A 25,528-nucleotide genomic window follows, 5' to 3' on the forward strand; every position below is an offset into this window, starting at 1 on the left:
CGGGTTCAATCCCTGGGTTGGGAAGATCCCCTGGCAGAAGGCATGCCAACCCACTCCAGTATTCTTGCCTGGAGAATCCCATGGACAGAGGAGACTGTTGGTCTACAGTCTATAGGGTTGCAAGGAGTTTGGACATGACTGAAGTGACTGAGCAGGCAGCAGGCATATTCTAAGATATGAAGTTTCATAAATAAAATAAAATATTGCATCTTTTAAGTCTACTTTATATAATGGTTTAGCGGTGTTACCAGTTTGCTACTATGAACTATCGCTACCTACTGTCACAGAGATGATGAGAAAACAAAGTAACATATGTAAATATCTAGAAGAAAAATGTTGGTCCCATTTTTTCATGTCACATTTATCATGTTATAATCAGTCCTGGGTGTTCATTGGAAGGACTGATGTTGAAGCTAAAACTCCAATACTTTGGCCACTTGGTGAGAAGAGCTAACTCGTTTGAAAAGAACCATGATGCTGGGAAAGATTGAGGGCAGGAGGAGAAGGGGACGACAGAGGATGAGATGGTTGGATGGCATCGCCGACTCAATGGACATGGGTTTGGGTGGACTCCAGGAGTTGGTGATGGACAGGGAGGCCTGGCATGCTGCGGTTCATAGGGTCACAAAGAGTCGGACATGACTGAGCAACTGAACTGAACTGAAATTGTCTTTATATGTGCATTCGTATTACACTGCCTTCCTTCTTTCAGTTTTCAATATACAGATCCGTACACTCAAACATTTTAGGGACCCAACAGGTATTTGTAACCATGTCCATAGCAGCATTAATCATAGTAACAAGAAGGTGGAAGCAACCCATTCACAGATTAATAGATAAATACGGCATATATACACAATGGAAGTTTTGATACATGCTACAACATGGATGATCTTTGAAAGTATTATGCTAAGTGAAATAAGCCAGGCACAAAAGGACAAGCACTGCATGATTCCACTTCTATGAAGTATCTAGAGAAAGTAGAATACTTATCAGGGGCTGGAGGAGAGAAGAATGGAGCTTAGTGAGATAATGGAAAAGTTCTGGAGACAGTGGTGATGGTTAGACGACAATAACAATGTGTTTAATGCCAATGAACCGGACACTTAAAAACGCTTAAAATGATAAATTTTATATGTATATTTAACCACAATAAAAACTTTTTTAAAAATTCATGATTGGGGACTACCCTGATGGTCCAGTGGCTAAGACTTTGCCCTCCCAATGCAGGGGGCCCATGTTCGATCCCTGATCAGGGGACTAGATCCCAGATGCTGTAACTAAAACCTGGTGCAGCCAAATAAATAAATTTTAAAAAATACACAAACAGCACTCAGGTGTTTACAATAAAATCATGATTGTTAAAAGATATATATATATATATATAGTAATGAGATGGTATACCTGATCTATCTTAAATTGGGTGTGGCTACGATCTCGAAGTTAAAGCACCAAGGAGGTAGATTTCAAAGAACTGGACTTAGGGTTCTAGGGGGCGAAAGGATCTGCAAATGTGAAGTTAAGAGCCACCTTTAAGATTTGACTTTTTTAGAAATACATTTTAATCCTGGGCCTATTCTCTCCATATTACCCTGTTTCTTTTGGTCTTTTCTGACAGCATGTTTTGCTTCCAACAGAGGTTCAGTTTCAGTCTTTCCCCTAGTACTCTATCCTAAAAGTAAAAACCTGGATGTTCTGAGGTGATGCTTCTCAACAGGGGTGATTTTGCCTCCCAGGAGACCTCTGGCAATGTCTGGAGACATTTCTAAGTTCTTTCAATGGGGTTGGGGGGCAGGGGTTGCTACTCGCATCCAGTAGGTATAGGCCAGGGATAGTGCTAACCTTCCCATGAGACACAGGATAGTCTCTCACAACAAGAAATTAACTGGCCCAAAATGCCTATAGTGGTGGGTTGGAAACCCTCTTCTAAGATCTTATTCTAAGGTTTTACTAAGTTGCTTGATTTCTGGTAGAAACTGATTAAAATGGAAGTTACCTCCTTTGATTCCCTACTTTCTCTTTTCATTTACATCTTTTATAGGAAAAAGCTAGTTTCAGCATATATGCTAAGGGTAGGTCTTTTATTTTGAGTATACAGGACAAGGATCAGTGGTTATGTTTATGACAAGTGGGGGTAGGTGAGAGGCTATTTACGCTACCATTCTTCTTACCCCGGCCAGTCCTACCATGATACTCTATGCCATGGGACAAGGTGAAAAACAGAAGGGACAAGGTGTTACAGACAGAGAAGAAGGGGGAAAAAAAATCCAAGTGAAACCAGTGGAAGGCAGTGCCTATCCCATGTGGACTGGCTAATTCTTTCCAGTGGCCACTGGATAAGAGGAAATATCTATGAATCCAAATAAAGTTATAACAAAACATTTTTTAATTCAATTAAAAACTTAAATCATGGACTTTCTACAAGATCCTACTTTTAAACTCAACATAATGTTTGTAATTACCTAAAACTTACATTTCTTCTGAGGAGCAATAATCTAAGGAATGTGTAATACTACTGTGTCAGTAACAAGATACTCAAATACTTTTGCTTTTATTTTCCTCTTGTATCATACTAAATATCAGACCTGCTATAGCAAGTATAACTCATTTGGTATAATTTAGAAATTTCAAGAAACTACTGAACATTATAGGTCACTGGACCATTATAGTAATTCATTATCATAGTACACATTAAAATGGTGCCTTTTTACAAACACTTTGGGAAACTGACAGTACATACTAAATACCAAATATATACACACGCTTTAACCTAACAATTCCACTTTCAGGTATAGATTCAACACAGATGTATGTATATACTCACGAAATGACAGGTATAAAAATGTTCTCCATAGAATTATTCACACTAGTCCAGAACTAGAAACTATGCAAGTGTCCATCAATGACAGAACGGATAAATTCTGCATATAATAAAAATAAACTAATGAAATACTATTCAGCAATAAGAATGAATGAACTACAAATACATGCAACAATATGAATGAACCTCACTTGGGCAGGTTAAGTACCTACCTCCTAAAATACCTAGGATTGAAGCCCTGAAACCTGTAAATGTTACCTAATATGGCAAAAGTGATCTTGTGGATGTGATTAAATTAATGATCTTGAGATGGGGGATTGTCCTGGATTATCCAGGTGGGCCCTAAGTGTAGATGCAAAGGAACATTTGACTACAGAAGAAAGATGATGTGATGATAAAAGCAGAAGCTTTGAACAGGGGAAGAAGGCACAAGCCAAGGATTATAGGCAGACACTGGAAACTGAAAAAAGATAAGGAAATGGATTCTCCACTTACAATTTCCACATTTAGGAACCAATCTTGCCTCTGACCTAATGATTTTGGACTTCTGATCTTCAGGACTGCAAGAGAATACATTTGTGTTGTTTTAAATCCCTTAAGTTTGTGGTATTTTGTTACAATGGCATCAGGAAATCAATACACTCAAAAATAAAACAATGAGCAAAAAAAAAGAGTATATTATGTATAACTGCATTTACATAAAATAAAAGACAGGCAAACTGATTTTAGAAGTCAGAATAGTAGTTACTTCTGGGGAGGAAGAAGAAGGTGTGGAGATAGGGGCAAGAGGAGAGCTTCTGGGATGTTCACAATACTGTTTCTTAATCTGAAGGTGGCAAAATGAATACATTTAATTTGTGAAAACCCTTATTTATGTACTCTTCTACATGTATGGTATATGTAATTTTAAAAACTGATGCCTTTTCAACACTTATCAATCTGATAGCCTGCTGAAAAAGACAGACATATTCAAGGAGGTGGGGAAAATACTTACCAAACAATAACTTTATTTCTCAAGAATACTAAAAATTTTGTTTCTCTCTCCAAAAGATTTTAAAAATCTCAACAAAAGACAGAATATAATACTTAACTGCTAAAAAATCAACTAAAACACTGCTGAATTAGCTCTGTTATGCCTGCATCCTAAGACTGTAAATTACAAAAATACAAGTAAAACCATATTTTCTAAGAAACCAGTAAACAAAGGAGAAAGTCAAGTAGTATATACCAAAAGATCAAAATTGTTTTGGGGGGACTAAGATTCTTGAAACTAGTAAAAATGGTAATAACAGAAATCTCATGCCATTAATCTTTACAGATCATTAAATATAAAACAATTTATAAAACACATCAGATTTTATTGCTTGAAGAATACAGCATATGAAAATCACAAGAATGTCAAAATGAAAGTCACTAGGATTTGAACATATAATACATTATCAGATGCAGTAAATATTAATTAACCTGAACTCTGCATCAAAAAAAAGGTATGGAAAATATCTACGTTTTTTCCTAAGAAACAGATACACTTAAAATAGAAAGTATAAGGATGTTACAGTACAAATTAGAAAAGCCAACACTTATTAACTTATTATTTCTTAGACTAGACTACCTTTGGTACTTAAACTTTTAAAAAAACAATCCCTTCTATCTTGTTCAAACGCACTCATGGGTACAGTATCAACTTTAACTCAAACGTTCAGCAGGATTAACCTATTTGTGGCATGGAAGAAGTGTATTTAATAAATGTATAACAATATTTCACTTTTTATAAAACTGCAAAATATGATCATTAAGAAATCTAATACTTGAAGATTTGACTTTTTTAGCTCTTCAATTAAAACTGGAATTCTAGCAGCCACAATCTATCTTTAGACCTGGTGAATACACAAATTTAAATGATTTGGCAACTGATATAGTAATTTAGATTACTTCATACTATTTTAAGTGGCTTTTCCATTTTGTTTTCAAAATATAAACACAATAGGCCAGTTCTTCAAAACACTGGATTCCTATAAAAATCACTATCATACTTTACTTATTAGAACCAAATTAAAGCTTTTCCCTTTTAATAAGCAGATTAAAATTATTTATGTTTCATATAGGGCTAATCAATTATGACACATTTTCTTGAACAAAACATTTTTTAAAGCTATCACTCAATTATGATGGAGATAATGATGCCATTTCAAAGGAAGTATTGGACATTCTAGGCCATCTAGTCAAGAAACTGTAAAAGTAATGCTAAAAACAAACAACAAGGAAACTATAACTACAAGTTAAATTACAAAAAGAATCCCCTCTTATAACAAGCATGCTCATTAACTGTCATTTCTTTCCCCTAGGAAAGGTCTTAATATTCGTGAACCAACCAATGCAACCTAAGCAATTGTTTCACAAGATGGACTAAGCAAGTAATACTATTAATGATTACTGGAGTGAAATACTAAGAATCATGACAGTCCTCAAAACTGGGCAGTCTTTGAAATGTAATAGTGTAGCTGAAGATGAATTATGCTATAATAAAATGAGTTTTTAGCTCTAAATAAAATAAAAACAAAATTGAAAAAATAACCTACCAAATTTTACAACTACTATTGAACATACTCCTTTCTAGTTTTTGAATGCCTTGTTTTGAGATCTTTTTTAAACAAGTATATTTATCTGAGCATGTATGTTTATTGCCTGTATGCATATACTCATTTTAAAAGAGAAAATCCAGATACTGCAAAACTGAGCTTTGTTTTTTCACCAACCTGATCTAATGTCTACTATATCACGCAGCACCTCCCCCAAATAATTTAAAATTCCCAATTTTTAGTTTAGTTAAAAGGGCAGAGGAAATGCAAATGAAGATTTAGAGCTTCTGTATAAATTTCACTGTATTTTTATAAACTTGAAGTTTTCTGTAACACTGTTTATTGATCAAACAGACTCACTGCTATCTAAAATTTCATAAACACCATTAAAAATTCAAAATTGATATTATACTGAACCTTAAATTTTCAACAGTTCAAAGAGACAGATTTTACATGAATAGCACACAACAGATGAAACTTAACAGCAGATATCCCTAGAATACCAATGGCAAGTCCACCAAGATGCAAAATTACAGATAAGCATTTTTTTCACTGTTTTCTTGTGCAGGGAAAAACATTTTAAAGGAAACAGAAACTCAGCTGGTGAATTTCAGATATCATCATCATCTTCTTCATCCTGAGAAGATCCTGCCTGGTTGGATGCACTTGCTGATGCAGCAGCAAGCTGGGCTTGTTGGGCAGCTTGCTGCATTTGAAGCCATTCCTGTTGGGCCAATTCCGCTTGTTGCTGTCTAGCCTAAACACAAAAAACATAGAAAAAAAAATTTTTTAAACCTGTAACATGCACACTTTGTATATTAAGCCAACCATAAACTTAGTCATTACTAAATTGGGTATTTTCCAACCACTGTAGTTTTTGTACATCAGGACAACATGAACTCTGTAAGAAAATATAATGAGAGACTGCTTCTTCTCAATTCTCTTTTATGTCACATAATGGTTCAACTGAAGAACCTAAAAAAGTTCACAGAAAAATCGCAACATTCTCTCTTTAGTTTTCTTTTCCCTGTGTCTGTCTCTCTTTTGTTTCACCTGACTCTTCTGCCCTCTCAACTTATAATTTTGACGTAAATACTTGCAATCTAAAAATTTTATCTGTGGTTTAGAATTTCACTAGTATAGTACCTCTGCTACAGAAAAGTAATGAACATGAAAGCAATACCTATCTTGATATTTCTTTTAAGTTTCTATCTTAGTTCCCTACCCTATGGATACATTTCTTTCTTCCTCTGTCCCTTTCCCCTCTTTATAAATGCACACATATGTATGCGTGCACGCACACACACACACATCAGAACATACCCTTCCCACATACAAACTAGTGAAACTACTTATCTAGTACTGAATTTAAGTAGGATAGTTAAAATCCATTCATTTTAAATAACTTCTATAAAAACCACCACTGGATCTGAGAAACCAAGGTACATCCACATGCATTACATGGTTCCTTTCCAACTTAATTTCATCTATTAGCAGAAAAACCACACCAAGAAGGGAAAAATGAATCTGTTCTCGAAAAAAAAATCACATAATTTCCCATTAAGAGTTTACCAAAACAACGTTGTTTCTCCATTTCTGCCTTTTTTCAGAATTAATCTTTTAGCCTGATTCCAACTGCTTGCCAGTATTTAAAAGACACATCAGTTTTCTTGATCTTTCTAGGTCACATTCTCCGCTCTATTTCATAGTCTATAATTCTCTATGCGTTCCCATAGCTATCTATTTTGTTCTCTAGTTACCTGAGTATATTATCTTTTTTCTCCTCTAGACTTGAGAATAGAAAACGTTTCCATATTCACTGCTGCCTTCCCAACATACAGGCCCCAAGGATTTCTGAATAAATGAATGTTTTGTGGGAAAACAATAATGCTCAGCATAACCTTAAGATTTTTTTTACCATGTACATTTCTAACTTTTCTTAATAATGTTATGAATTTATTATCCAAACATTCCCTGGGGGTAATTATAATACATAAAAAAATCATTTAATTGTTACCAATTAAGTCCAAATTTCTCAGCCTAGAATTTAGACCCTCCAAATTACGGTCTGCTCCACTATATTTTCTCTAATCTTCTTTCAAAGTATTTCCCTAGTGCTAAAAAAAAAAAAAAAAACCCCACCTAGAACATAAAATGTTTTCCAATTATTTCATACTCTCCTGTTTTTGCTACCTTTACTCATGCTGATAGTCAATCTTTTTGAAATCTGATTTTCACCTACTGTAATCCCTCTCTTTCTTTAAGTACTTCTGAAATACTATTTTCCCCAGTAGGTTTGTTCCTGATTCCTTCCAGTATTATTTGGGGTCAATAAGGAGATTAGACTCCACTCCTTTGACTGTGTGGATCACAATAAACTGTGGAAAATTCTGAAAGAGATGGGAATACCAGACCACCTGACCTGCCTCTTGGGAAACCTGTATGCAGGTCAGGAAGTAACAATTAGAACTGGACATGGAACAACAGACTGGTTCCAAATAGGAAAAGGAGTATGTCAAGGCTGTATATTGTCACCCTGCTTATTTAACTTATATGCAGAGTACATCATGAGAAACGCTGGACTGGAAGGAACAAAAGCTGGAATCAAGATTGCCGGGAGAAATATCAATAACCTCAGATACGCAGATGACACCACCCTTATGGCAGAAAGTGAAGAGGAGCTAAAAAGCCTCTTGATGAAAGTGAAAGTGGAGAGTGAAAAAGTTGGCTTAAAGCTCAACATTCAGAAAACGAAGATCATGGCATCTGGTCATGGGAAATAGATGGGAAAACAGTAGAAACAGTGTTAGATTTTATTTTTTTGGGCTCCAAAATCACTGCAGATGGTGACTGCAGCCATGAAATTAAAAGACGCTTACTCCTTGGAAGAAAAGTTATGACCAACCTAGATAGTATATTCAAAAGCAGAGACATTACTTTGCCGACTAAGGTCTGTCTAGTCAAGGCTATGGTTTTTCCTGTGGTCATGTATGGATGTGAGAGTTGGACTACAAAGAAAGCTGAGCGCCGAAGAATTGATGCGTTTGAACTGTGGTGTTGGAGGAGACTCTTGAGGGTCCCTTGGAGTGCAAGGAGATCCAACCAGTCTATTCTGAAGGAGATCAACCCTGGGATTTCTTTGGAAGGAATGATGCTAAAGCTGAAACTCCAGTACTTTGGCCACCTCATGCGAAGAACTGACTCATTGGAAAAGACTCTGATGCTGGGAGGGACTGGGGGCAGGAGGAGAAGGGGACGACCGAGGATGAGATGGTTGGATGGCATCACGGACTCGATGGATGTGAGTCTGAGTAAACTCCGGGAGATGGTAATGGACAGGGAGGCCTGGCGTGCTGCGATTCATGGAGTCGCAAAGAGTTGGACACGACTGAGCGACTGAACTGAACTGAACTGAAGGAGATAGACTAAGTCACACTAGTTAGGGAAACAGAAAGAATATAAATATAAAAGATCATTAACCAAGTATAAAGGTGATAACTAGGTAACTGAAGAGGCAAGAAACGAACACTAAGATTTGTGTGTGGCAACTACAGGAAGCAACCATCAACCTTAAAATTGAAACAAGGGAAGAGGCTGAAATTTTTAAAACTTAGAAGGTTTGAGGAGCCAACCACAGAACTGAAACTCAGACTTCTGAAGAAGGAGTGTATTTGGCTGGTACTACCATCTCTTAAGTTTAGAAGAGGGCCCCAAGGTTTGAGACCCACATACCTGAGGAAGGGGATGCATGTTCGGGTTGGTTCTGTAAGTATTAGAGAAACTGCAAACCAGATTCAGTTGCTGCTACAGGAAAAAACTGATGCAGCCAGGGTGAAGCATTGCTGTGTTGCTCAAAGGAACCTGAAGCCAACTGGAAGTAAAAGAAAGGAACAAGTGCCTTCTTCCACCCGGCCATGTAATCTCCCTTCAGAGGCCCCCACTAGCAGCAGAGTCTAGGGAAGTCAGCTAGAACAGCAGAAACACGGTTTATAGACTACTGGGTCCATTCTCAAAGCTAGCACAGGAAGGGGGTTTCATGCTGAAACAACTGCTTAGTAACTGGCACACTTCTACATTAAAATCTGTACTTGGGGATCTCTTTATACCTTCCTCATGAGTAGTCAACCTCATATAACAGATGTTAAGGTATCTATATTATACCTCCCCTCTGGGACAAAAATGTTTTTTGTGTTTGTTTAGGAAATTAAAGACCAGGTATTCTAGTAACTACTTCTACCTATTTTAATAAAGAAATATGGAAAATATTTCCATAATACACAGGTATATTTACTATTATGGCAGGAATACCCAGAATTCAAAACAGACTAAGAATACTTCACAGAAAATACTTGAAAATTATAGGGCAAACCAAATATATCAATTTAATCAACTTAAGAATATCTACTCTGTGGTCTAATCAACTATAAATAGGTATAATTTTGTGGCACAAAAAAAATTCAAATAATCTCAAGTCTCTACACAGGTTTTATTGCAAAGCTGCTTTATCTCAGTTTGTTCATTATATTCTAGTTTGTTCAATGATCTGCAAAGACATGTACTGGTTATACTTAAAATTTAACTGACTTTTTTAGGTACCATTGCCCCATATCAGCACCCATACTTTCACAAAGCACTCTGATACCTTTAAAATCAATACTGATTGATAAATATTATTTGTATTCATGTCTATAAATTAAAATTTTCAGTGGTATTTATTCTTATTTCCTTCCATTTTGCTTCTTACCCAATCCATCCAAAGTGTTTTCCTTCTAAAATGGAAAAGTGAAAGAGAAGTAAATAGGCATTACTTGCTAACCCACTTCTTCTGGAAATTTTCATTACATTTTAAGACTCCCACTCCCACATACTAATATGATTCATTTACAATTTACAGTTAACTTTAACCTCAACATATTAGTGGTACCTCCTTTTCAAATATTTGCTGCTAGCACTGAAAGCTTCAAAAGAGGCTGCTTTTTGTTAGTATGTAAAATAAAGTCTAAATGATTATGTGAAATAAAAGTTAAGAAAAAGATGGTACAATAATTTATCAGTTCCATTCATATTTTAGACTAAAGTATTAATACTATGCGCTCTAGGAAAAGTACTAAGCAGCTACAATAATTTTACTTCTCTTCTGATTTTTCTCACAAGAGCAAAGAAATACTAGGGTATTTTTTATCCACAGGTCAGGGCAAGACAGAAAGGAGATAAGGGAGGAAAAAAAAAAAAAAAAAACCAGATGACAAGGGCAGAAAAGTGAAGACAGAATTTGCAGCCAGTAGATTATTTCCTTCATTCAATTTTTTGTCATAGAAATGATAAAGTACATTCATTCCACTTAAAAGTTCCAAAATAAAATTTAAGTAAACAAAATGGTGGCTAGAGTATTAGCACAGTATTGTAGAAAGAGCACAGGTTTTGAAGTCAGAAGATATTTACCCATTTCATTTGTCTAAGTCAATCCTTCCCAGTAAACTAAGCTTCATGATGACATAACCCCGTCTTTTTTTTACACTATTATAAGATTAGCAACTAGCACTGTATCTGGTAAATAGTGAAGACTTTAATAATAAATATCTGTAGAACAAATGATCTCATGAAAGTCTCTCCATCTCTGAGTCTGTTTCTTAAAGTGTAAATGGGTACAGTAAAATTTGTTTTGTTCATTAAAAACTCTGCAAAGTATATAAAGTATTTAGCAGAGCATCTTTCCCTTTATCAAATATTTACGTTGGCACCCTGTAGGTGATCTCCCATAGTAGAGACTCAATAAATAATAGCCACTAGCTTTTTAAAAAAACTTTCAATCCTCCATTGGTACCTCCTATTCATATGGATTACAACACTGTTTGCATGTGGTCGTGCCTGCCTCAAAGGCTTTTCTACTTAAGTACCTGTTTTCTGTGTTGTGAGGATTAAATAATACTGGTAAATCACTTGGCACATGATTAACACATAGTTAGAACTCAATAAACATTGGTAAGCTTTATCTTCCTTATCAGTTTAAATGGTATCTGGTGTCTAGTGTTTGATAACTTAAAATTTAAATACTTAAACCAAACTGGTTGTTAATGACTATAAAGACATCAGTTATGGAGCTAATCTGGAAAAGACCTAAAATGGTATTTCCTAGTTCTAATAGTAATTATAGTAACTTGTAGCAATTCTCACCTCTTCTATTCAAACCAAATCTGTCTTCCATTTTCAAGTGAGAAGCCAGAACTTTGTAGGGAAAAAACAGCCTCACTTCTCCCCACCTCCTTTTTTTTTCATAATGGTGAATAGATTCTTGAACCTCCTCAAACTTCAGAATCATAATTTAGAAGATCAAGGTTAAAGTAAATGATTTCAAAAGTCTGTTCCACCCCTAGAGTTCTGTGCTTCCCTGACTCATCAATTTAACTCAGTCATTTATTCAACAAATATTTATTGAATACTCTCCCTGTGCTAGTTACCATGTTAGATGGGTGCTGCTGCTGCTGCTAAGTCACTGCAGTCATGTCCGACTCTGTGAGACCCCATAGACGGCAGCCCACCAGGCTCCCCCGTCCCTGGAATTCTCCAGGCAAGAACACTGCAGTGGGTTGCCATTTCCTTCTCCAATGCATGAAAGTGAAAAGTGGAAGTGAAGTTGCTCAGTCGTGTCCAACCCTCAACAACCCCAGGCTCCTCCGTCCATGGGATTTTCTAAAGATACAATTAATAATAGGTCCAGCCGTCAGCGAGCTTACAAACTAAGGGCAGGGACAGACAATTATAAAGGACCACAAAGCACTATTCCTATGATGAAATAAGTATCTCTACGGAACTGAAACACTGTATTTTACATCCTCTTTACCAGAGAATCACCTCTGACCCAATGATTTAGGTCTAACTTTCAAGATCTTCCCACTGGAAAGTGAGTTCAATGCTTTATTATACTTATAGACAGTACTTATAGACAGTCTGCTTGAGCAATCTGAGCATTTCAGTAGTACCCAGAAATGGAATGGACTATTTTTTAAGCTGTTCTTGTAAATCTTCAAGTTTGTAATTCCTTGCTCCTGCCTTTGTAGGGTAAACAGGAAGAAGGTACAGAGAAGAGCAAGTGAAAATATGATTAAGATATCTCAGTCCCTGATGATAAGTTTAGCCTGGGTCAGTGATCTGCATTCTTAACAACCAGGTTATTAAGCTCTCAGTCTTACATGGAGTGAATATTCAGTCATTCAAGGATCACTGTAGGGTTTCCCTCGTGGCTCAGTGGTAATTCGCCTGCCAACACAGGAGACGCGGGTTCGATTCTTGACCCGGAAAGATCCCACATGCCGTAGAACAGTTAAGCCTGTGTATCACAACTACTGAGCCTGTGCTGTAGAGCCCAGGAGCTGCAACTACTGAAGCCTGTGCGCCCTGGAGCTCGAGCTCCATGACAAGAAAATCCACCGCAAGGAGAAGCTCCTGCACTGCAACTAGAGAGTAGCCCCTGCTGACTGCAACTACAGAAAAGTTCACATACCAATGAAGACCCAGCACAGCCAAACATAAATAAATAAATACTTTTTTTTTTTTAAAAGAAAAGAACCGTTGTACACTGTAACTACCTGCTCCCCAGCTTCAAGGAACCTGGCAGAGGAGGAGGGAAGGCCAATTTTTCCCTCTCAATTTCTTCTTCTTGCTCTTGCCTGTGGGTATTCTGGACCAGGCCCAGTGCATCCCATGCCTGAGTGGAAAGGACTGATGGAAAGCTTTTTCTTTGCATCAGCATGGGGTATATGTGCATACTGGTTGTTGGGTTATTCACTCCACATGGAAACTATGTTGCATGCTGCATGGGCTTCTTCATCTCCTAATCCTCATCCCTAGGTATTTTTATCAGATAATGAAGGCTGCCAGCCTTTGTTGCCTCTGCTGTAATACGAAGGCACAGTGAGTCATGGAGACAAAGGGTAAGAGATACTATAGTGGTCATCTTTGGAAAATATGATCTTCCACAGAGGGATGATCCAAAATATATTACAGAGCTTGTTTCTATTGTCACCAAGGGACCTGGAAGGGAATGAAGAAGGCACCCAGGATTCTGACAATGGGCTAAGGCAGGCCAAGAAGATGGCAGAGCAGTAACACTGGAGAAATTCTGAGAGGCTAGTCACAAACTCCACTCAATTCCAGCTCCCGGTGGTCTCCTTTCTTTAAAAATAGAGGGAAATAACAAATAGTTCTTGTTGCTAATCCTCCACAGACTGGACATTAGAACAAGCGAAAAAGGAGAAAAATTTTCTGCCTTTCTCTGTTCCACTGGCCCTTCAAAGTTTTTAAGATCAGAGTGTTTTAAAGGTGCAGTAAAGACCTAAGTTAACTAAAAAGTAAACGTTAGTCAGATTTTTTTAATATGCCATTCGTCTAAAAATTTGATAATATCTTTTCTCACCAGTCCATCAGTTTAAATCTTACAAATGTTAAGGTATACTTTTCATGCTATTAAATGGTCATTCTGCCTGAAAAAAACATCAAAGTAAAGTCTCAGTAGTCACTTGGAGTTGTTCTCCTCAGAAAACAGGCTGCTGCCAATATTTACTTTTATGTAAAGTAAATAGCCGGCCAAATAGAGTCAAACTGGCCAGATCTAACATCAGACTCTATGATCAAACAATCAGCCACAAAAACAAAATTTTGGACATGCATATTGACTTGGGAAATTATTTTAGAAAACAGTATGATTTTGGTGTACAAAAAAGGGTCAGATTCACATGAAATAAGTTAATATGTGTTACTTACTTTTGCAAATAATTCCTGTTGCTGTCTCAATAATTCTTCTTCAGGAATGCCAAGATTTTCCAAACGAGAACTGGCCTTTCTTCTTTTTAATGCTACTGTCTTGCATTCTTGTAAGACTTCTTTTACTTCACTGATATAAGAGCCAAAGCCTAAACTTTCTAGTGCTGGGAAAATGAAAATATGAAAATATCAGAAAGTGATAAAACACCACTTTTTCTTCACCAGCAGAATATTTTGTGAAGCTTGCCAATGGGGTGGTGGGGGTGGTGGAGGGAGGTATTTGGAGGGGAAGACTATTGTCTTCCAATAATTTTACCTATTTTACGGTGCACAATAATCATCCATATGGCTAAGACAAAATATTTTATCAGCTTTCTTAATATTAGATTGCAAATTAGTTAAAACTTAAGGAACATATCAAGGCACAGGCCTTCACTTTTCCTTTTCTTTTTAGTTTTTTAAAAACTAAAGCATTTCCTGTGAGGAAAGAAAAAAAAAGGCCCAATGTAAGAACATGTGGTTTTACCAAGAAAACATTTTTTCCTATACCATAGTAAATAAATCATTAAGTCAGTGATTTTCTCAAAGAATACAAAAAAGGAAATATTTGGAATATATTTGTTAATAAAACGGCTTAGAAAAAGTAGGCTGGTAATATAAGCTTTATCTAACTTACAGTAGGATAGGAGGAATTAAGTTCTTTTGTCTAATATACCAACAGGAAACTATTTTTAGCAAAGACACTCAACCTGCCACGTTTAAGAAATACTGCTGGAAATAACTTATAAAATTCGGAATTTATTCAAAGACCCTGAAAATCAAACTTACAAGAAATACTGCAAAAATATTTAAAGTGATGTGGCAGAAAAACTGAGATAAAGAAAGACGATAAGGATAAAAGAAACATCAACAAAATATTCTATTTTTTCACATTTAGAAAGAAAAATTTATAAGAAAATAATGCCTCTGTAATCTAGAAAGACAAAGCATAAAATTTCCTTTTGGTTCACAGTATTTAAAGTTATATAGTTTTCTATTTGTTGACTAATGCCCCAAAGTCATATTTTGCCTTCTGAACCAACAATGAAATACAGGTGGTAAAAAACATAGTAAATGAACTTATTTTTACAGATTTTCAACAGTTATGATGAACCAGACTCCCTCCCTAAAGATGCCCTAAGTTCTCACTGAATCTGCTTTTCAGGGAGAAACCAAATATACCTTTAAAATGTACATTCCCATGTAAGCTGAAGTTTTTAAAGGCATCTTGAGTGATTTACAGTTTTAAATTATTTCGTTATGTTAAGCTGTTTTCATCAACCATCTTTAGAAATAACCTGATGTCAAGAAGTAGACTGCTACTACTTGAATTTTAACTTAAGAGATCCCATCTTCTGACCCTCCCCAAATTTCAATAAGACATTATTCTGAATTCTATTTACCAAATTAACTACCACCTAATTCTTCGCCTCAAGGAGCCTGGGAGTACAGTAGGAAATTAAGTGAAAACTAGGCAGCCTAAATTTTTTACTTGAATTGACAGACATTATTTTTTAAGTGTTAATGCTAGAAGCCAAAGCTTTTCATTCGTATTTTCTCTTTTTAAAGGCACAAGCATAGTAGTATATTTTCAATAATACTGGCTGGAAATAATATCAAAAGAAACTAGTAAATGACTTATGGTGTTCCACTACAATCTAAAGAAAAGTTTTATTTCCTTAGCCCTACAAGATCCTCCAGGATCTAGCCCCAGCTACCTTTCCAGCTTTACTTCTGCCATTAAATCCCTGAATACTTTGCTAAACCTGACCACTCAGTGTTTCCCAATAGGCACTGGTTTCCCATATTCATGCTGACAGTAATTCATTCACAATCCAGATCAAACTGTCTTCAAATTAAGCTTGCCTGATCCTCCTAGACAGAAATCAGTTCAGTTCAGTGGCTCACTAGTGTCCGACTCTTTGCGACCCCATGGACTGTAGCACTACCAGGCTTCCTTGTCCATCACCAACTCCCAGAGCTTGCTCAAACTCATGTCCATTGAGTCGGTGATGCCATCCAACCATCTCATCCTCTGTCGTCCCCTTCTCCTCCTGCCTTCAATCTTTCCCAGCATCAGGGTCTTCTCAAATGAGTCAGTTCTTCACATCAGGTGGCCAAAATATTGGAGTTTCAGCTTCAGCGTCAGTCCTTCCAATGAATATCCAGGGTTGATTTCCTTCAGAATGGACTGGTTGGATCTCCCTGCAGTCCAGGGGACTCTGAAGAGTCTTCTCCAACACCACACTTCAAAAGCATCAATTCCTTGGGACTCAGCTTTCTTTACAGTCCAACTCTCACATCCACACATGACAAATGGAAAAACCATAGCTTTGACTAGATGGATGTTTGTTAGCAAAGTTAATGTCTCTGCTTTTTAATATGCCGTTTAGGTGGGTCATAACTTTTCTTCCAAGGAGCAAGCGTCTTTTAATTTCATGGCTTCAGTCACCATCTGCAGTGATTTTGGAGCCCAAGAAAATAAAGTCTCTCACTGCTTCCATTGTTTCCCCATCTATTTGACATGAAGAGATAGGACCAGATGCCATGATCTTAGTTTTTTGAATGTTGAGTTTTAAGCCAACTTTTTCACTCTCCTCTTTCACTTTTATTAAGAGGCTCTTTAGTTCTTCACTTTCTGCCATAAGGGTGGAGTCAGCTGTGTATCTGAGGTTATTGATATTTCTCCCAGCAATTTTGATTCCAGCCTGTGCTTCATCCAGCCCAGGATTTCGCATGAGGTACTCTGCATATAAGTTAAATAAGCAGGGTGACAGCATACAGCCTTGACATACTCCTTTCCTGATTTGGAACCAGTCCGCTGCTCCATGTCTGGTTCTAACTGTTGCTTTTTGACCTGCATACAGACTTCTCAGGAGGCAGGTAAGGTAGTCTGGTAATTCCATCTCTTTAAGAATTGTCCACAGTTTATTGTGATCCACACAGTCAAAGGCTTTAATGTACCAGAAATAGAAGTTTTTCTGGAATTCTCTTGCTTTTAGACAGAAGTAATCTCCCCCTTTTGAAAACAGAATTTGAAACTTCGTTCTCACTGTATTTGTATAACCTTGGATATGTCGCTTAATCTATGCTTCAATTTTCCATCTCTAAAATGAGAACGAAGTGTCTATTTTATAATATCTTCCTACAATCAGAAGCACTATAATGGTTAAGCATGCAGCCCCTAAGGCTGCCAGGAATTGACTCCCAGCTCTTAGATTAGCTGTGTGACTTATGTTCCTTCACCCCTGTTCTTAGAAAACAAGAATAACAGTACCTACATTTCATCAGATCATGTTGTTACTAAAAATAAATGAATTAATATAAACAAAGAGCTAAGAACAGAGTTTGGCCCACAGAGGAGCAAAATAAAGCATTCATTATTATATTATTGTACTTTATTACTTTAAGGGTTGGAGGAATCAACAAGTAATTAACTGAAGGCATTTAACACAATGTCCAACACAGAGGAGTTCCTTACCTAACTTGGACTTTGTATTATTCATCTTCAGTTTTTAAATGTTTTTTCTCTTACATTTTAAAGCGTACGCTAGTAAGTGTACAGGACCCAAATAAATGTACAGATATGCACTGTTGCTGTTGTTTAGTCACTCAGTTGTGTCCAACTCCTTGTGAACCCATGCACTATAGCCCACCAGGCTCCTCTGTCCATGGGATCCTCCAGACAAGATATAATGGAGTGGGTTGCCATTTCCTACTCCAGGGGATCTTCCCAACCCAGGGATCGAACCTCCATCTTTTGCATTGGCAGGAAGGTTCTTTACCACTGAGCCACCAGGGAAGCCACACAGCTACTACCACCTCATTAAATTCTAGCTAAACAGGTATATTAAATTCACAAAATTAACGAATCAATGCAATAGAGAGACAACTCTTCAAAATGTCATGAGTTCAAAATTAGATATTAAAAACTCCAATCCAATCTACTTTAAACCATGGAGGGCCTGGGTTAAAAAAAAAAGAATCGCTATTAAAATCATTAAGGTTGACCCTGTATGCGAGACAGCAAAAGAGACACAGATTTATAGAACAGACTTTTGGACTCTGTGGGAGAGGGCGAGGGTGGGATGATTTGGGAGAATGGCATTGAAACGTATAATATCATATGTGAAATGAATCGCCAGTCCAGGTTCGATGCAGGACACAGGATGCTTGGGGCTGGTGCACTGGGATGACCCAGAGGGATGGTATGGGGAGGTAGGTGGGACGGGGGTTCAGGATGGGGAACACGTGTATACCTGTGGCAGATTCATGTTGATGTATGGCAAAACCAATACAATACTGTAAAGTAATTAGCCTCCAATCAAAATAAATAAATTTATATTTAAAAAATCATTAAGGTTGAGAACAATGCTTTCAAAAGAAAATGCAAGTAAATCCAAGATTAACATTAAATTTTATTGAAAAAGCTGTGCTCTCAACACTGAGCACACTGTACTCTCAAAAAAATGGTTCAACAACAGCAGCCATAAATTTAATCTCAAAACTGTACTGGCTAATCCTAATTTTAAACACATTTTGGCTAACAAATATGATTAACTGGATACAGCATTTCCTAAACAGGGATATTTCAATCTGTTATCATGCAGTAGTAATACCCCCATTTTACATAAAGGAGAATCTTAAAGGATAAAGGAAATGTCTCCTAAGCAGGACCACCTTTGCTGTGCAGGTTGTTCAGTGCACAACAGCAACGTATCTGGGAGAGCCAATCATACTGTAAACATCACAGATTTAAATTCTTATTATGGCACTTTTTCTGGCAGATGGTAATAAAGGTTTTCAAGGAAGGAGTTTTTTTTTCTAATTTGTACAAAGGGATTTTATGGACTGCTGATGGCCCTGGCTCTAAGGATCTCAGAGTAAAAGCTAAAACAATAAAAATAAATAAAATGAATAATAGTACATCTATTTTAAAATTTGTGGATAAAACACATATCACTTGTTTCTTAGAGGTCTGCTGACATCTACCTTAAAACTGTATCCAGAAAAGCACACAGCATATTAGAGGGGAAAAAACCCTTAGCAATATTTTTTCACTTTAAAAGACAGACAGTTATATTATATATAAAAAAAGGGTAAAAATGTATACCCAACAACAATTTTAACACAGGCATATCTTATATTTTACAGTAATGATGTACTCCCCAAAAGTTTTAACATGAATTTGTGTGAATTATTTTATCCTTCAAATACAGTGTATGCTTTTCATTTAAAAAAACTAAAATACAAAACTAATTTCTCTACTTTCTTTTGTTTGTGCGTTAAGGGAGGGAGGTGCTGTAGTTCACTTAAAATACATTAAGAGAAGGGAGGCCAAAGCGATTTCTTGGCTTAACGGCCTAACAAACACCCTTAAGATTCATGTCATCTATGGCAGCGGTCCCCAAACTTTCTAGCATCAGGGACCAGTTTTGTGGAAGACAATTTTTCCATGGTGGTAATGCAAGTGATGGTGAGTGGCAGATGAAGCTTCCTGCTCATCCACTGCTCACCCTCCTGTTGTGTGGCCCAGTTCTAACCAGGGGTTGGGAATCCCTTCTCTATGGTATCACCACTCCTAGGAATCCGGGACAACAATGAGAGATGGATGGCAGAGTAAGAATCAAATATCATTCATCTTTATATCCTTAGCAGTATCTAGCACAGTGCCAATTCAAAAGTTAACTGCTGGGTGGCAGAAGAAAAACAAAAACAAAAACATTTTGATTTTAAAGAAGACAGTAAAGTCCTAACTTGAAAAGTACCTGTGTGTGATAAATTGTTCAATGCAAATTACACGTGTCCCTTCAGGAAAAAAGTATCAGTATGGATGCTTATCTAGGCAATACAATACTATTCTCATTATTATTACTATTATTACAATACAACTTCTTTGCAATCACTCAGATCCCCTGATTGCAAAACTACTTCAAATCCACTTTCCAAAACAGACTGTGGTTGAAGCTTTAGAACAAGGATATTTAAAGTGTGGTCTGTGGATCTGTATCATAACTGTATCATCATGTAATTGTCTGTAATGAGTTAAGTACGGAAACTCAAACTAAGCATTTTAAGAGCTTTCACAGCAAAACTGTAGCTATGTGAAGTGATGGCTGTGTTAACTAATTTTATTGTGAATAATTAATTTATAACATATACACACACCAAATCATTAGGTTGTAAACTTTAAACTTACACAATGTTATATGTCAATTATAGTTCAAAAAGCTGGGGAAAAAAAGAAACTTCATAGCAATTTGAAAGCAATTTTATTTCTATCGAATGCAGTATCAAAATTTTTCATTTTGTTTTTCTAGTGATTCATTTTTATTGTATTTTACCAAGTATCAGCATGAGAGGGATTGGAGCAATACAACTGCTGAAGTGAATCCTCAGAGACTTTTTCAAACTTTCACTAACTTGCAGTTACTAATTCTCACGAAAGTAAGAAAGAAAAAGTAGCAACAGATTTAAAGTGCAGAAGTAAAAATAATATCATTTAAAATATTCCTATTTCCATTTTCTCTTTACAAATGGCATCATAACATAAAGTTAAACATAACAGACCTTCAGCTTTACATTTTAATCAGTATCATATAAAGTTTTTAAATTATAATTGTAGCATGTATTTCACATAAGTTTCTCAATTCTGACTGATTCTCAGTAATTGCTAATTATACCTGAAACCATTAAGTATTATTTATACATAAATGGGGAAACCTTAGTTAACAGATTTGCCTAAGGCCAAACCCTTCACAGTATACTTTGCAGTTCTTAACACTCAATGTCAGTTCTTTCCATAATGCAACAGAACATGTTAGAACTCATTTAAGAATGTGTTCACAGAAACCCAGAAACAAAATAAAAACATCTTTTAAGTGTAGAACTCCCTCTATTTGTGTGTATGTTATCTTCAATGCCAAGTCCATGTTCTTAAACTCAAGCAAAATATGTTATTAAATTTTTAAAAAATTTTAACTAGGTTATACAATTTCAGATTTACTGGCAATAAAATTTGTTCAACTTTAGCTTGCACTTTACAAAACTGTCTCAAAATTTGCTCTGAGAAGGCAAAGCAAAGTGGCAAGTGAAATGTCCTGAAGCAAAGTCTAGTTCATTAAACTTATTACTAAAAAAATCCAAACTTAAATATGTGAGAATCAAATCACTTTAAAATGTACATTATTCCACTTGGATGTATCTTACATTCCTAAATAATCAAATTAACAAAAGAGCATTAAAAAAATGTCATAATCAGCTTTCCAGAGTCAGTCTATAAAATTACACTTTAAACACCTAAAAAAATACACACCTTAAGATTTTCTTTTAAAGAATTTTAATCACTCAAGACAAAAATTTCTTTAAATGATTAAGCAATATGAGATTATAAATAAAGTCTATCCATCCCTCTAACGGGAGAATTTGGGGTTAAAATGTACATCCTTATCTAACACTTAAGAACAGCAATGTTACAAGAAAACAAAAGTAATTTTATAAAGCTGCAACAGGTCAATACATTATTTTTTTTAGTTAATAAATCATCCTCAGTACATAAGGAAAATGCTTTCACTGGAACTTTCTGACTCATACGTTAAACTGAATTTAGCATATTCCAAAGTTGAGCTATTTAACTAGCATACTGCTAGCTACAGCTGCACTTTTCTTCCATCATGTCAATCAGAAATCTAAATATATCCTAGAAAAGAATAAACTCTACCCAAGAAGACAGATTGTGAGGCGTTATTAGATTTTTGGAAAGATCCCCACTTCCGTGGTGTAAACAAATGTTTAAGCAGATCCTTTTGAAATCTTTTGCAATTTTCATTAGAAAGGCAATGTTGATAAAAGATCTGTTTTCTCTTTTATGAATTATAAAAGGAAATTACAGCTATTTGTGTTGGACAATCTTGTGAAAGATTTGTGACAACTGCACATATAATGTAAAAATAAAAACACAAAAGGAAAAATAGACAACTTGGCTTTCATTTTACTTGCCAGAGTACTCTAAACAAGTAAAAGACTAGCTTTAAAGTCAAATATACCTTTTCCTAGGGATTTCTTTTTCTCCTTATGTACTGAAATGGAAATGTCAAAGTATGTTTTATGTAGCAATAAGAGTCAAAAATGAAATTACAGAAGTCATTTCATGACAAAATACTTCTGTCAATAATTCCTGTAAAATACTGTATATGGTGAATATGAGAAGACGTTTCCTCTACTTCAGTATAACAGGAAAGTCACCTTTTAAAAAGTTAAATTATAACAATAAAATGGTAGATAACTGCCTGCCTACCAAAATTAAATTAAAATTAATCTTTTTTTCTGACTTCAAAAGCGATCCAGAAATTGTTAGAATTTTAATTGGGTTATTATAAAAGGCAAGCTATCACTTCAAAATTGACCACAACCTTCCCCTAAGATTATATGTACCAGTCACAGAAAGTGCTTCCCAAAACATTATGACTAGTAAATGTCTCCCCATTCCTGAAACAAACCATCAGAATATGGTCCCCCAAAGCCCTATTAACTGAACTAAATCCTTTCCAAGATACAAGAGAAGAAACTGTTAAACTTTCAGAAGTGTTCAATAAACGCTTAAGCGTATACATCTAAACGGGGACGACAGCAGGAAACAAAAGGGAAATGTTCCACGAAAAAAAAAATCTCACAGTCTTTAAACCCAAGCTTTAAAAACCTACCTCTAAGGCACAATGCAAGCTATGGAAGGAAGGAAGAAAGGAAGGAAGGTTAAAGAACACTGACTGCTTCTTTCTTACAGAATAGAACTGGAGTGCTTTGGCAACTTGTTGATGAACGGCAGGGACCATGAAACCATTTTTAAAGCAGAAAATACACTTCAGTCAACACTAATAAACTTTACAATTGTGAACATTTACGTTAAGAATATTTTTACTCGTGTTCTGAAAATTGATCTCTTCTTCTACACTGGTGAAAAAGGTCGGGTGGGAAAGGGGTGCCCTCTCCACTCAAGCTTGAACTTCCTGTCTGAATTCTAATTCTCCAAGAACTTCTGGCTTCCTCCCTCAGTTGTCATGATCCAGGTTTCAATTTAGGCAGGCAAAGTTCTTGTTGCTTAGGTTTACCTGGCTGTAAGCTGAGACCGCTACTACTACTTTCTTTGGGGGGATGTTAGCCGACTTAATCGCCTGCAACTCTCACCTGCATTTGGTATTTGGAAAGGACCACGAGAATACTACACAGAGGTCTGAAGGCACCGGCTGCCTCCTTGCCCGCAATGGCTTTTCAGTTACCAATACTAACCAGGAGACAGAACTGAAGGCTTTGACATGAACGCGTCACGCGACCAGCAGGATGTCCCCGGCCCCTCTTTGAAACAAAATCCCACAAATACCACTTACCTTGTATGACGTGCTCTGGCGAGATGGTTTTCTTTTCCGATTTGTTGCAAATCTCATTGGCTTCAGAAGATATAAGGTGAATGAATTCAGTGCAGCAGTTCACCACCAGCTCCCGGGCATCGTTGGCCACCCGGACATTGGGGAGAGTCTCTTTGATCATCTTATTGATAGCAGCTCTGGGTATAGTGAGATCATCATCGTTGCCAGATGAGGAAGCCATCGCACCTTCTCTCTCGCGCCCCGACTTTTAAAAACTCCTTAACTCTGGTCCACGACGATTTTTCAAAAGGCCGCCCTCGGAGAGCGATCCAGGAGTCCCTCTGAGATGAGCGTGCAGAAAATTAAGGGGCCAGGGGTGGCTGGAGAGAGAGGGGAACACCCGTGTGTGTGAAAGATTTAAGGCGAGATTGGGAGCAAAGTTGGGGGGGGGGGTGTTGAGGATTCTGGGGACAGCACTGCCCAGGTCGGAGAGGGGAAGGCAAGGTGGTCCGGAATCTGAGCACTAGAAAACCCCCTTCGTGTCTCCTCAGAGGGGCGTGCGCTGTCGTCTAACCGTTCCCCAACGGCGCGGAGCAGAGGCAAGGTCCGGGGGCACTGGTCTGGCCGCGGAACAGGGCGGACACTCAGCGGGCAAGGCTCTACAGAACCGGAGCCCCCGCTGCCGCCGCCGCCGCTGCCGCCGCCAGCAGCCGATGCCGCCGCCTCTGCCAAACCATCCTTCAGACACCCGCGCCGCCGCCTCACAACATGTCGGCCGCAGCCGCTGCCGGAACCGAGGCGGTGTCCTGGGAACGAATACGGACAGAACCAGGCACAAGGAGACCGGCAGCGGCGTCTGCTGTGACCGTTTAGCCCGAACGCAGATCGTCGAAGCCGAAGCCGCCGCAACGGTGGTCCCTCCAGAAGCCAGAGAAGCTTTACAGGAAGCCTCTCCCGATACCCTTTGCGCTACCGGAAGCCTCGCCCCCACACGTTACCCCCCCAACCCCACTTCCAGACCAACTTCCGGGTGTGGCAGCCGCCCTTCCCCCACCCTTGTCGGCGGGAACCGCCCGTCTTCTCCGCCAGCAGCTTCCGCCTGCCGCAGTCCCGGCACGCGCTCTGGGGTCCCGCCCCTTCCCAGGGATAGTGACCGGGCGAGCGCGCGCCTCGCGGTACCGAAGACACCCGAGCATGCGCCAGGGCTTCGGCACCAGAGGCGGGATGTGATGGGTGGGTGTACCGGCGAGGGTGGATCGCTGCTACTACCTTCTCTCAGCCAGCTGAGGCCTTCTTAGCCACGTTTGGAGACAAAGGAGCGGAACGCTGGATTTCGTTAAAGAACTTGCTTTGCTAACGTTCAGTTCAGTTCAGTTCAGTTCAGTTCAGTTCAGTCGCTCAGTCGTGTCCGACTCTGCGAGGAGCCCGAATTGAGATTGAAAGGAAGAGGAACGAAGTCCAGGCTCGGGAATGGGATGTGGGAAAAGGAAAACTCCGTTTTCCTGGGTCTGCATTGTCCTGAGGAAAAAGTTGATGATATCTAATAGACTTTATTCGGACCAAAGATCTCTGTGGTCCTCCACCCATTTTTCTGGGTTTATGGGAATGAAACAGAGAAGTGACAGCCACTACTAATTAACAGCTAAGCTGGAAACTAAAAATAAGATCCAGCGTAGTGGAGAGGCGTAGTGTACAATGAGCCAAATTACAAGATTCCCACTTAGACGTTTTCCATGATGTATTGGTTCTGATAAGGTAGGGGAAAGTGGGTTAAAGTATGTTAAGAAACTGATTTTCTCTTCTTTCCCGGGAAGCAAACGTGTGGCAAGTTCTTTACAAAAATTGCATTTTTTTAAAGTAATTTGCCATAACGTCTTTTTGAAGAAGAGGCTGTTATAAATAGAGTGTTGCAATTTCTCAAAAGTAAAAGAGATAAAATTTAAATCAGTTTAGGCACTTTAGTTAAT

General features: G+C 37.6%; 1 protein-coding gene across 1 annotated transcript; it reads right to left on the bottom strand.

The window, feature by feature from the left end:
• Positions 1-3,859: 3,859 nt before the first annotated feature.
• DR1 (down-regulator of transcription 1) lies at positions 3,860-24,482 on the bottom strand. The gene is made up of 3 exons (XM_068964497.1): positions 23,583-24,482; positions 14,161-14,324; positions 3,860-6,157 (listed from the first exon to the last, which is right to left on the bottom strand). Exons 1-3 carry the CDS (start codon positions 23,800-23,802, stop codon positions 6,011-6,013), a joined length of 531 nt encoding a protein of 176 aa, XP_068820598.1. The 5' UTR covers positions 23,803-24,482; the 3' UTR covers positions 3,860-6,010.
• Between the last annotated feature and the right edge of the window lie 1,046 nt (positions 24,483-25,528).

This window comes from Capricornis sumatraensis, chromosome 2, assembly GCF_032405125.1.
Source record: "Capricornis sumatraensis isolate serow.1 chromosome 2, serow.2, whole genome shotgun sequence".
Lineage (NCBI taxonomy): Eukaryota > Metazoa > Chordata > Mammalia > Artiodactyla > Bovidae > Capricornis > Capricornis sumatraensis.